The sequence below is a fragment of the Neltuma alba genome, unplaced genomic scaffold (genome assembly GCF_004799145.2).
Source record: "Neltuma alba isolate B1F8T4 unplaced genomic scaffold, ASM479914v2 tig00006103_pilon, whole genome shotgun sequence".
NCBI classification, from domain to species: domain Eukaryota; kingdom Viridiplantae; phylum Streptophyta; class Magnoliopsida; order Fabales; family Fabaceae; genus Neltuma; species Neltuma alba.
Genome location: NW_021634350.1, coordinates 26,465 through 39,812, shown reverse-complemented (window position 1 = coordinate 39,812; position 13,348 = coordinate 26,465). Strand labels below are relative to the sequence as shown.

General features: G+C 34.4%; 1 protein-coding gene across 1 annotated transcript; it reads left to right on the top strand.

The window, feature by feature from the left end:
• The first annotated feature begins 2,269 nt into the window (after positions 1–2,269).
• LOC114749625 (autophagy-related protein 11) lies at positions 2,270–9,058 on the top strand. Its single transcript, XM_028938146.1, has 5 exons — positions 2,270–3,847; positions 4,713–6,405; positions 7,521–7,741; positions 7,960–8,173; positions 8,396–9,058. Exons 1-5 carry the CDS (start codon positions 2,904–2,906, stop codon positions 8,801–8,803), a joined length of 3,480 nt encoding a protein of 1,159 aa, XP_028793979.1. The 5' UTR covers positions 2,270–2,903; the 3' UTR covers positions 8,804–9,058.
• The last annotated feature ends 4,290 nt before the right edge of the window (positions 9,059–13,348 follow it).

Here is a 13,348-nt window from a genome sequence, read left to right as displayed (position 1 = left end):
CATTTTTATCTCTTATTTATCCCTTTTTTTGGCCTGCGATGATGTTAAATTTTTTTTAATATTTTTCTAAACATTCCTACCTAGTACCATATTCGTTAGTTTTGAGGCATTCCTGCCATATTCGATTGTTACCAAAAAAAAAAAGTGGAAGAAGTGGCAAAAATTTTAAATTTAATCATCCCATGCATTGGAAGAAGTTATTCAATTTTGGCAAAACATTTATTATAGGGAAAATTGTAAAAAAAGACTTTGGAATTGTAAAAACGCAGATAGGGACCCTTGACAACTTCACTTTGGGTTTTGACAAGAATAATATGCCCTGAAGTTGTCAAAATCCAAAGTGAAGTTGTCAAGGGTCCCTATCTGCGTTTTTGCAATTCCAAGGTCTTTTTTTACAATTTCCCCTTTATTATACTCCAATATAAATATATTTCTTTTACGGCGTAAAATAATCATTACTTTGAAATGTAAATACATTGTACCAATGAGATTATGCACCAAAAAAATGACCTTTATTGGGATTAATGTACGCCAAATATACTGTGTCTATTTTATGATCACTTTAAAGTTATAGCTTATAAATACATTTCAGTTAAAACAATGTTTGAAACACATTTAATAATTGGCGGCAAAAAAAGTACATTTACTAATTAAATCAAAATAAAATTTATCTAATGAAAAAATCATCATATTATTTATAGTGATGAACATATTGCAAGAGAAGTTTTTTCTTTATTTGGCCTCATTTATATGTTAAACCACCTTTGCTAGTGTTTATAATTAATTAAATATAAGACTTCATCAAGTCATCCAAATTCAGATTATGTCTAGTTTTAATTATAGTATATGATCACATGATTAACCCCTTGTGTATAGTTAACTCCAACGTAGTAGTATTTGATTTGCATTTCCCTTTTTCTCCTTTACTATAATTTTTTCGGCTAATCATATTGTATACGTAATCCCGCAGCCGACGGTATAAAGCAAATAGTATTCAAATCCCATTATAAGCTCATGGACGGTTATCTTTTATTTATTTAAGTAAACTTTCGTTAATTGTACGAAATCCCCCCGGGGAATTACATATAACGTCCTGAGTTTTATGTGCCGTTAGTTATTACTCCGATACTTAATATAAGATTTTATTTGATTTTAAATATAATATCACAATCTATTTTGTTTCTCATATTTTTTAAGACAATCCTTCTAATAATAGTAGTTATGGCTAATACACTTGATTAGTAAGAATATTTTAGAAAAGACAATACTCCTCCGGTCCTTATTATAAGACCCCATTTGACTTTTTATTTGGTTCTAATTATAAGACCCCAATCCATTTTATCTCTTATATTTATGTATTTTTTTTCAAGATAATCCTTCTAATAATGATAGTTTTAGCCAATATACTTAATTAGCAAGGATATTTTAGGAATGACAACACTTATTTATTATAAATAACCAACTTAACTTACTTCCTTAATCTCCTCAAATAAGTCAATTGGGTCTTATAATTAGAATCGGAGGAGTATATATTTATTACAAATAACTAAATTAACTTCTTTTCTTAATCTCCTCAAATTAATCAACTAGCTCTTATAATTAGAACCAAATGTGGTATTATTTTTTTTTTTCATAGGTTTTTGATTTGATCCGTCATGTGAGTTCTCTGCGTTTTTGAGGTCAAGAATATGAATAATACTAAATTTATTATGTTTATAATATTACATATGTTATAAGAAATTTTCACTTAATTTGTGATAATTCAGCTTTATATTTAATTTTATGTTAGGTTAATCTAATTTATTTTTAGAAATATTTGCTGGCAAAAAAATTTATTTTTAGAAATATTACTATTATCTTTGATTTTAATATTATTTTTGATAAAAAAAATTACATTACAAATATTTGATGGAAAAATAGTTACCGTCATCAGTACTTAAATATCCTGCTTTACATGTTAAATATATTTTATGTATTTATCCAGATCAGATGAGTTGGATTATTTTTTGATGAAATGGGTTGGGTTCTTTTATATTTTATGGGGGTTTTTAGTCTTTTACTTATACTGAGAAGATGATTTCAAAGTGCTGGCTGTGAGGGTGGAGGAAAGAGTCACAGAGATTCACTCCGGTAGATTGCGATCAGCCAGTTTAGTACTTCTCGCAAAAGATTCCGAGGAGTTTTTCAAAAAGAAAATTTTGGTGGAAAAGAATTTGTGGAATTGTGGTGACAGAAAGAAAAATTTTATATATTACAGCGATTGCAGCGATGATAAGAAATCTTCAAGGGTTTCGTAATGGGTTTGTGCTGGATTGATACTACGAAAATCAATATCTTCACGTAATCAATTCGAATTATCCTCGCCGCTCTGTTCAAGATTCTCACCTTTTGTCTGGATCAAAATCATTCTTATGTTTTAATTTGGGTATACCTGCTCTTACCCTCCTTGGATTCCGGTTTCTTTGTGCCGGGGTGGGCGTGGCGGCGGCTTAATTTGTCATGGTTGCGGAGCGTTATTTGGGTCTGTGACCTTGGTCTCTCTCTGGCATTTTGATTGATTGTTTGACCAGTGATAAGAGGAATTCCACTCTCAGCGTCATTACTGGTGGGCTGTTTTCATTTTGGGGGTTGAATTCTTCTACGGTTTTGATAAGATCGAAGGCCAAGGTTCGTGATTTCCCACGAAAATCTGTTGGTTATATTGACAGTCGAACTATCGTTGCAGTATTTCGCGCTGGGTTGATTATATAAATTTCATATATCGTGAAGTGTATTCCTTATGTGCCGAATTGTGGGGTGGTCTTTGCGAATTCAATAATCTGGGAATTCGCCAAGCTCTCAATCCATTTAAAAGGTCGGAGTAAATTGCTTGGGGCTGTTTGATTTAAAATCGACAATCAACCATGAGTTCCAGCATTACTGGAAGCTTGGTCCATGAAGGTAAGCTTCTAGTTCATATTGCCGAAAATGGACGCTCATATGAGTTGAGCTGTGATGAAACCATGCTTGTTGAGGCCGTCATGCGGCATATTGCATCAGAAACAGGGATTAATCTCAGTGATCAACTTGTTCTCTGTCTGGATATGAAGCTTGAATCACAGAGGCCTTTATCTTTTTATAAGCTTCCATCTGATGAAAGAGAAGTGTTCATATTCAATAAAGCTAGACTCCAGACCAACTCAACCCCTCCACCACCGGAGCAAGTGAATATCCATGATAATTTGGAGCCTTCACCGCCATCGTCCTCCCATGATCCTCACCCTCTGGATGATGCGTCTGATCCTGCTTTGAAGGCTTTACCTTCGTATGAGAGGCAATTCAGATATCATTACCAAAGGGGGCATGCAATTTACAGTCGTACCATACTGAAATATGATCACTGTGAGAGGCTTTTGAGGGAACAGATGGTTCAAGTGAGAGCACTGGAGATTGCAAGAGGTAATTTGGAGCAGTTCTATAGAATGATTAACCAAAACTATGGGGACTTCATGAAACGTTACCTGCAGCAGCACCGGATGCATTCGGATCTTTTGGTCAATTTTGGGAGGGATGCTGAGAAATTAAAATCCCTCAAACTTCACCCTGCCTTGCAGACTTCTACTCGTAAATGCTTACTGGATTTTGTGAAGGAGGAGAACTTGCGTAAGTCCGTAGAGAATTGCAAAAGCTCTCACAAGCAGTTTGAGAACAAAGTTTCTCAATTTAAGCAGACATTTGGAGAATTGAAGCGCGGGGCTGAAGAACTGTTGTGTGGTAGAGTTGTTCTTCCCATTAAGAATTTAGAACAAACAATAAAAGAACATCTCAGATATTTAACCGAACAAAAGAGTATCATGCAATCTCTGAGGTTAGTTTTCGTTCACTTTCTCAACAGTCTTAATTTTATCCATGCTTTATTTGAAATAGAAAAGAAATACTCATATACATGTATAGCTGCCGTTTTTTAGGGAAAGTTATATGGAATGGATAATGGACTGAGCTTGATGTTTTCATTTTTTTTTGGGGGGGGGTGGTGTTTGTTATCTTTGAGGCTTTTAGATTGGATCTATTTGCATGGAAGGTATGCTTTAGCTCCATTATTGTGAAACTAAGGTTTGTTAGATAGTTTTTAGGGATACTGAAGAAGGAGGATTCTTGTGCAGGACGTAAGGTGGGAAAACGTATAATGAATTTGACTAGGGTACTTGTTGGCTGAAGATGTTCAGGAAATTGAAAAAGATGTAAATAAGGAGATAAAAGGGAGAATTTATTCAGATGCCAAATAAGACATCTTGTGCAATAGACTAATAGCGCTAATTGAGTTTTGAAGCATCAGTTAGTGGACGATTGACTTGAAGAAGTTACTTAGGATCATAATGCCAGTGGGATACTATTAAGGTTTAAAGCTCGATGGACCAGCTGATTAAAATTTGCATTAGTTAGTGTACGATTGGCTTGAAGAAGTTACTTAGGATCATATTGCCGGTGGGATACTATTAAGGTTTAATGCTTGCTAGACCAGCTGATTAAAATTTGCTTCACATGCATCAAACATCATCAGATGTTGGCTGCTTTATATTTTTAAGTCTTGCTATAAAGTGAATGCTCTATTTGCAGTATTTATTTCTTATTCCATATGTTTATATTTGCTTCATCCTATGACTCTTTATCTACTTGTTAATATGTGATATCATCACATTTTATCTCAACCTTTTTTTTGGGAATTTCTGCAGCAAAGATGTTAACACAGTAAAGAAACTGGTGGATGATTGTCTGTCTGGCCAATTATCTTCCTCACTTAGACCCCATGATGCGGTTTCAGCCTTGGGTCCTATGTATCATGTTCATGACAATAATCACTTGCCTAAGATGCAGGCTTGTGACCGTGCTATATCTAAGCTACTTGACTTTTGCCAGGACAAGAAGAATGAGATGAACATCTTTGTGCATGGATACATGCAAAGCATAACTTATGTTTCACATCTCATCAAAGACCAGAAACTGCAGTTTCCTGTCTTCAAGGAGGCTATGGCTCGGCAGGATGATTTATTTCTGGATTTAAGGTTGTTCCATGGTATCGGTCCCGCATATAGGGCTTGCCTTGCAGAAATAGTGAGGCGAAAGGCCTCTATGAAGCTGTATATGGGCATGGCTGGGCAACTGGCTGAGAAGCTTGCTAGAAAGCGGGAGGTTGAGATCAGGAAAAGGGAGGAGTTTTTGAGAGCACATATTGCATACATACCTAGAGAAGTCTTGGCATCTATGGGCTTGTTTGACACCCCTAGCCAATGCGATGTCAATATAACTCCATTTGACAGTAATTTGCTTCATATTGACATATCAGATCTGGACTTCTATGCTCCTGAGCACCTTACAGGAATTGCGTTCAAGCTGGAGAAGCATGGAAGCTTTAAAGGTACATCTGCTTTGTCAGGTGATGGCTCTCTATCAGCTGAGGCTGTAGATATTGCTGCCGACTTCAATGAGAGAGATGATTTTGAGGAGCTTCTTGATGGCAATGAGTTGGTAGAAATTGCGGGGACTAGCAAGATGGAAGTTGAGAATGCAAAACTTAAAGCTGAGCTTGCTTCGAGCATAGCCTTAATTTGTTCTCTCTGCCCTGAGATAGAGTATGAGTCACTGGATGATGATAGGCTGGATAAAATATTGAAGAATGCTGCAGAGAAGACAGCTGAAGCCTTGCACTTAAAAGATGAATACACTAAACAAGTTCAATCCATGCTTAAGATGAAGCATATGCAGTGTGTCTCGTATGAGAAACGTATCCAAGAATTGGAGCAGAAATTGTCTGATAAGTATGTGCAAGGGCAGAATATTTCCAGCGTAGATGATGCAGCAGACTTTGCCCTTCGGGCTGAGAAGGCAAATAATTGCAAGCCAGAATATGCTAGTGGTGAGGTCCACATGCCATATGTATCTACTACTGAGCCCATGGATGAGGTTTCATGCCTCTCAAGTTCCTTGGATGCAGCGCTTGGTAGCCTATTCACAGCTAATACGGGCAAAGATTTAGATCATGGGGCAGATGAAAACATGTTGGATTCCTCTGGAGTCCAAAACTCACAATTGGATTCATCTATAGTGGAGCATCATCGCGCAGAAGTACAAGGTGGGGATAAAGATGGCAAAGATAAGATAGTAGGGCAACTAGGCATGTCACTAACAAACAGTTCTACAGCTGAGAGCACGCCTTTGCCTCAGGACCTTGTGCCTTGTGACTCAGTAGCTCCTTCAGACTTGGATTCCAAAGTTCATGATGATAAGTTGTTGGAGCTGCAAAGTGCAGTCGCAGACAAGTCTAAACAACTAAATGAAACTGAAACTGAGCTTAAAGCTGTTTTGGAGGAGGTTGCTTCCCTTAGAAGGGAGTTAGAAGCAAGTCGAAAGCTCCTTGATGAATCTCAGGTATGTGAACCTGATTACATAATTTTGGGGTGCTAAATTAGTTTGCTGAAAAGCACTAGCTTTGCTTTCTTCATCTATTCAATGTTTTGTTTCTGTTAATTCCATCAATCTCTATCCCATTTTCCCCCTCTTTCATTGAGGCGACATTTGGTACGTAGAAAAGGGATTTAATGAAAGGGAAAAGGTGTGTGAAATTTTTTTTTTTTTTTCATTGTGTTGATGAATGGCAAAATGACCTTTTTGGTAAGAGAGCTTCCCTGTTTGTGGGACATAAGCTTTTTCATTGTTATTCCTTTTTCCATACTCATTTTATGCCAAACGAGCTCTTAAATTTGCATTCTTCGGCATTTCATCTGAGAAATTGTTCAAATTATTCTGTGAAAGACCATAAATAAATTGTTACATGTGTCCTCTTTCATTACCCTCCATCATGCACTGTCGATCCTCACCTTAACTCACGCTGCTGTTTTTGGAGTTCCAGTTAAATGATAACACAATTTATTTACGATATGGGACTTCCTAGGCTTCTATATTTTAAGAAAACCAATTGAGTTGCCAACCGATGGCAATGTTTCTAGTTGACGAGTTAATTTCATATGACTTATGCTGGTTACTTGGTTAGATTGCCATTGAACTTGATTGCCAGCAACTCAATTGTAAGTATGTGGTGCGTGTAGTGAATTTTTTTCTTTCAAACTTAATTATATTGCATTGTTTCATTTATTTTTTAAAAACTACTTGCTGACAATTTTTTGGAGTGAGTGGGCCACTTGGTAAAAGCCAACCAAACCAAAATTTTTAACTGTTTTTAGTTGGAGCCATGGAAGCACAACAACATACTAATTCAAGTGAACGTGAAGGTTACTTTATACTTTTGACTTATATTTAGGCCTCTAAGGCTTGGATAAGGATAAAAAGCCATTCTGGATGAACTATACATTGTCGAATTTCTTACCATAAAGGTTTTTTTTTTTTTTTTCCCACTTGTTTTCATTTTCCATAGTAATTTTCAGGACATTATTGATTTTATATGATATTACTTATCTCAACATGGGGTCCGTGGTCCAAATGAGTCCCATTATTTTCTTTAATTTGACGTTCCTCGTGTACAACAGATGAATTGTGCTCACTTGGAGAATTGCTTGCATGAGGCAAGAGAGGAGGCTCAAACACAAAAAAGTTCTGCTGATAGAAGAGCCTCAGAGTATGCTTTGCTGCGTGCATCTTTCCTCAGAATGCGCAGCCTATTTGAAAGACTTAAGAGCTGTGTTTATTCTCCTGGTAGTGTGGCTGGTGTTGCTGATCTCTTGCGTACTTTAGCGCAATCTTTAGCCAAGTAAGATACTTGCTTTGATTACTTTCTTTATTAATGCCTCAGGGTAGAGATGTTTGTAATTTCCCCCTCATATACTGGTATAAACCTATTCTCTCTTTTAAGAAAATGAAAATTGCGATTCAGTGGCAAAGTGCTGGACTGCTGGTAATAAAAGTTACCAGCTCCATGAACTTGAATATATCTAGAGTGACGATTGTGCATTTTTTTCTCCTTTTCAGCTCCACTAATGACAGAGATGACGATGATTTAGCTGATTTCCGAAAATGCATACGTGTATTAGCTGATAAAGTCGGTTCCTTGTCGAGGCACCGTGAAGAGCTGCTTGACAAGTACTCTAGAATTGAAACTACTAACGAACAGCTTCGGAAGGAACTGGAGGAGAAAACAGATCAGGTCAAAACTTACTACAATAAGCATCAACTGGAGAAGCAGGTAACTTCTTGTCTTTATGTTAGGATCATCTATCACTTTACTATGTCTTCAATGTGTGTTTTGTGGACCATTATTTGTTTTGGGAGCCAGGAAGAATGAATCTGTGATGTTCAGTTGATCGCATGGGTGGCCTTGTTGGAGATTCCTGCCCATTGGATTGAGCTTACTGTGGCTGGAAAATATCTAATGGAAACTTACTTTTCCCCTATGATTTTTCTGCAGGCAAATAAAGAAAAGATTTCTTTTGGTCGTCTAGAAGTTCATGAGATTGCTGCCTTTGTCCACAATTCAGCTGGGCATTACGAGGCTATTAGTAGAACCTGCCCTAACTACTATTTATCTTCTGAATCTGTGGCCCTCTTTGCTGACCATCTTCCAAGCCGGCCTAACTACATTGTTGGACAGATAGTGCATATTGAGCGCCAAATTGTTAAGGCTCTGCCAACTACCTCAGCTCGGACCGAGCTGAGTAGAGCCAATCAACTGACTGCTGACACGGGAACAGAGCGGTTGAGCCTGAATTCAGGATCAACTTCAAACCCATATGGTCTGCCTGTTGGCTGTGAATATTTTGTAGTGACAGTAGCAATGTTACCTGATGCCATCATTCATTCAGCATCCCCTTCCTGATCCATCCTGCTTCATCCTGGCAGCTGATAAGACGTGATGGAAGAAGAAGAATTCAATTGTAAATAATAAACTAGACATTTCAGAGATGAAATGCGCTTCACGGGAGTTGAACTTAGTAACCTTCTGTACAGTATGATCCAAATTCTGTTTGAAACCCCATCTCCTTGTACATATTTCCTCCTTTTGTGATTTTCTATTAGATGTGAATATTATATAAGCGCCATTAGTTGATTATTTGGGGTTTATCTTCATAAATTCTCTTGTTCCAGTTTAGATGTTTTGCATGTAATTTTCAGTCTTTTCCCTCCAAGTTTCTTGCACAAAAAGCCCTATTTAGTTTAATTTGAGAAAAGAGAAGGAAAAGAATATTCAATGATTCTTAGGTTGGTTCAAGAGAGGAAAGGGGGTAGTAATAATTAATTTGTCATTTTATCTTTTATTTTATTTATATATTATAAAAATTAATTCATACTTTAATTTAAATGCATAACTTTGAAAATTCAGCTAAATCATGTTGTGTGTACACAAAAAAAAAAAACTGATATAATATTTTTATATTAATACAATAATATTTTCTTAAAAAATTAATACATTTTAATTTTTTTTTCCCCAAAAAAACGAAATCTGTTCTCTTCCTTTCTTGTAGCTTTAATATATATCTTAATTAATAAAATAATATATTTGAAGAAAATCAAGTCATTAAAAGAAGAAAAGAAAATCAAATAATAATAATCCATGAAAATATTACAGCTGAAAGAAGATGATGAATGTTTGCGCATTGCAACGAGGAGGGAGAAGGCAAAGATGTAACGACTGGCGATCGGGATAACATCATAACAGTATAACACTATTCCTATTTAACCGCCGTTCAACTCTTCTTCTCTCTTTCCTCTTTCTTCCACCACCACCACTATCGCCTTCTCTCTCCCCCAGCACCTCCTCTAACTCCATAGCAACCAAAGAGACTTGCCGCTTGACAAAAATACTGCCTCCTCATCATTTTTATCGGCGATGCTGCTCAGGAAGACAAGAAAGGGAGGAAAAAAAAAAAGGGGTAGAAGTACACCTGCAAACCAAATTGGGAATATCACAAACATATAAGGGCAAATTAGTCAGAAAAATTTAACTTCCTTTTGAAAAAGCCCAATTCGAAAAATGAGGGTAAATAAGGGAAGGGAAGGAGAGATTTTAGGTCTCCTCCTTTCTAAAATTTCTAACCAAGTGAGGGGAGGGATTCATTTTCCTTTTCCTCCCCCAAACACATCCCAAAAAGAGAAGTATAGGTACAATAATAAAATTATACAAATGGCTTTTTCTGAATTTCATTCACCACTAATAGATCTTAAGGGATTTAATATTTACCAGTCAAATTTTAAATGGATGTTTTCGAATCAAGTTTTATAAATCTACATAAATTACAAGTCAAACTTTTAGTATAAAGTAAGATTTGAGAACCTACTTGTATTAATATTTTTTTTTACCCTCTCAAAATATTATATGAAAATCAGATTTTAGGCAACATTTTACATGAAGATGTCTTTAGCTTTGATTGAATAATTGAAACTTATCATAGAAATTCTTAGGTTATATTAAATATTTTCATTTTAGTTGTCTAGTTAATCTACACATAAATTGATACATATATTATGCAAGAAATTAATATCCTACTCTATTTCTTAAGTCATGTTACAGATTGCCCTTCCCCATTCCAGTTTAATTGAATCAAACATTTTAGCTCTTTAATTCTTTCAAAGTTTCAATTATTTAAAGTTTGGGACTTCTTTCTTTTTGTTAATTAATTTTTTATGCAAGCAAGGCATTAATCTTCTGCTCTCTTTACTTAATGATATTCAGTCCTCTCATTCTTAATTGTGGGAAGTCTAAATATAGTTAATACTACTTACAGTTAATATTATCATTTTTTATTTTATATAATCAAACACGTACACATACCAACATATCAACATTATATCTGAACCTAAAACCTCATCCAAGTGTGACGAGTAGTGTTTTTTTTTTTTTTTTTGCTGAGGTATAGATATCTTTTAATTGGAAGCAATCTTATTCGAAACACTGTCAGATACTAAATATGGCATTTCTCCCAGCACAGATTCAAACATTGACTCACCATGTTGTGAGGAACTAGTCCCTTCTGCTAAACCCAATCCCGCTGATAGTGGTAGCGTTGTTATTAAGACAACTTACTATTGATGATATAGTTCAAAATTATTCAATATGTTATACGTTACTATCAAAAGTGAAATATAATCAATATTAATATTAATACAAAATATAAAATTTACAGTAAATCACATTATGTATGAAACATCATGGGTTAACCATTATGATCCTACAAATGCGTATTAATCAAATACTCCTCCGATCCTTAATATAAAAAAAACCTATTTAACTAATTTGATTATATTAAGGATGTTAGGTAAATTAATTAATTATAAGAAATATGACATGTTTTTCTTAAAACATCATAATCATCTTTCTTAATATCCTCCCTCCCTTTATAGGAGTAATTTAGAAAAAATTGATAAATATGATAAATAGGTCTTATATTTAGAATCAAAATTAACTTAATAATTAGGAGGAGTATATGTGAATCTTATATTTGTAGCAAAACTGTTGATTTTTAAGATGAAAAAACTCAAGACCATTGCAGCATTTTTTTTTTTTAAACATGAGCATCTTCCGTTGATGCTCCTTTTTTCAGAGAAAGTAAAAAGTAAACCTTTCTTAACAAAATTTAGTTATTTCATTTATAAATTTCAAAATTTAAATCCCAAGCAATTTGTATAAGAACGGGACATATTAAGCTTGATTTTCAATAGAGAAACTGAGTAATTTAGAGTCAATTGACTAATCAATGTTGATTAGGAGCAGCCAAGCAGGCCCTGAGTATCGCACAAAAACATAGAAATAAACTGTTTTGTTATTGAAATATGAATAATAAACTTTAAAAATACATTTTGTCTCGCATTAATAGTTTTATATTTGGTGATACTGATGCTTAGTCTTTAAACTAGGGCCCACATGTTATTGCCAACAAAAAAAAAACACTTAGCAGATGAAATAAAATAAACAACTTCATGGTATATTAATTTTAAGAAAATTTTAACTATAAGAATTAATTATTTGTTTTGATTAAAAACTTATAATTTAAATTCTGATTCTCTATAAATTGTCATCGTACCTTAAAATTGCTTCAATGATTATCAATTCATTATATTGATAAAACAAAATCTAAATATCATGATATAGATATCTTTCGAGTAAAATTACAGTTACCTCTGGCTCTAAATTATCAACTTTCCTTTTTATGTTACATATTTGAAAGTAATAATCCATTATTTTCATTTTTTTAATTTGAATAAATATATAATCGCCCGTCTAGATTAGCGATGACATCTTCGATGAAAATTTAAGATTAAAATGAAATATATTTTAAAAGAATAAATGATAAAATATCCTCATCATTTTCAATAAAATCTAAAAAAATCATTTTAATTTACTCTTAAAGTCTTATTAATCTGTGGTCGCGTACTATGGAGAAGTATTTTTAATCAGTGACTGATGTGTAATTATTGATTTAGATAATATTTTGTTAGACACGTTAATTATCAGGATTTATTTGGATTTTGAATAGATTTAAATAAGATTTGAACTAGATATTAGATAGAGTATTTAAGTAGCATTAGGATAGGATTACCCATGACTTATAAAAATATGGGGTAGCTATCAGTAGTCAATTCATTTTTTTTCTTCTGTGTTCTCCTCCTTCACTCTTTCTTCTACAGATAGACAAATGAGAGACCTAAAATGGTTGGGGAAATGTGCCCTGTTTGGTCGCAGAAAGGAGGACGCTGATGATGATGCACCAATTGCTACTAGACTCAGAAGCCAAGATAAAGCAGTTGAGCCTTCGCAAACTGATCAGCGCAATGGCCTAACTGCTTCAAACAATCAAACAGGTAGATTCAATTATATATATATAGTCTCTTCTTTTTTTTCCCGATATAACTCAAAATATTCTCAAATCACTTTGAATTCGAGTCTAATCTCTTTCGGTTAAAATGTTCTTTTCAGGATTTAAACTTGTGTTCTTATCTTTATGGAAATAAGACTGTTTACCATTTCAACCAATAACTTGTTAGTATACACATCATTGTCACACGTGACTTTACATATAATGTCAACAAATTAAATATAATCAATAGATAACTTTCAAGCGTTAAGCTTCCAAAACAATTCAGTCTCCAGAATAGAAAGTTTATTTTCATGAAGGATCTTACATTCAGTATATTAATTTCAGTGCATTCCAATATATTAGTGCGTCTTTAAACTAATCTAAAACTCACTTGTTTTAATTTTCTTGCTTTCTGCAGATGATCAAACTCAACATTTAACGCATCAGAACAGTGGCTCTAAAGTAACGAACAGTCGTACTGAAGTCCACAGTTCATCGTCCAGTCGAACAAGGCACAACAGATCTGTGTTCCCTCACGAAACGCATAGTTCAAGGCAAAGCACCGAAAC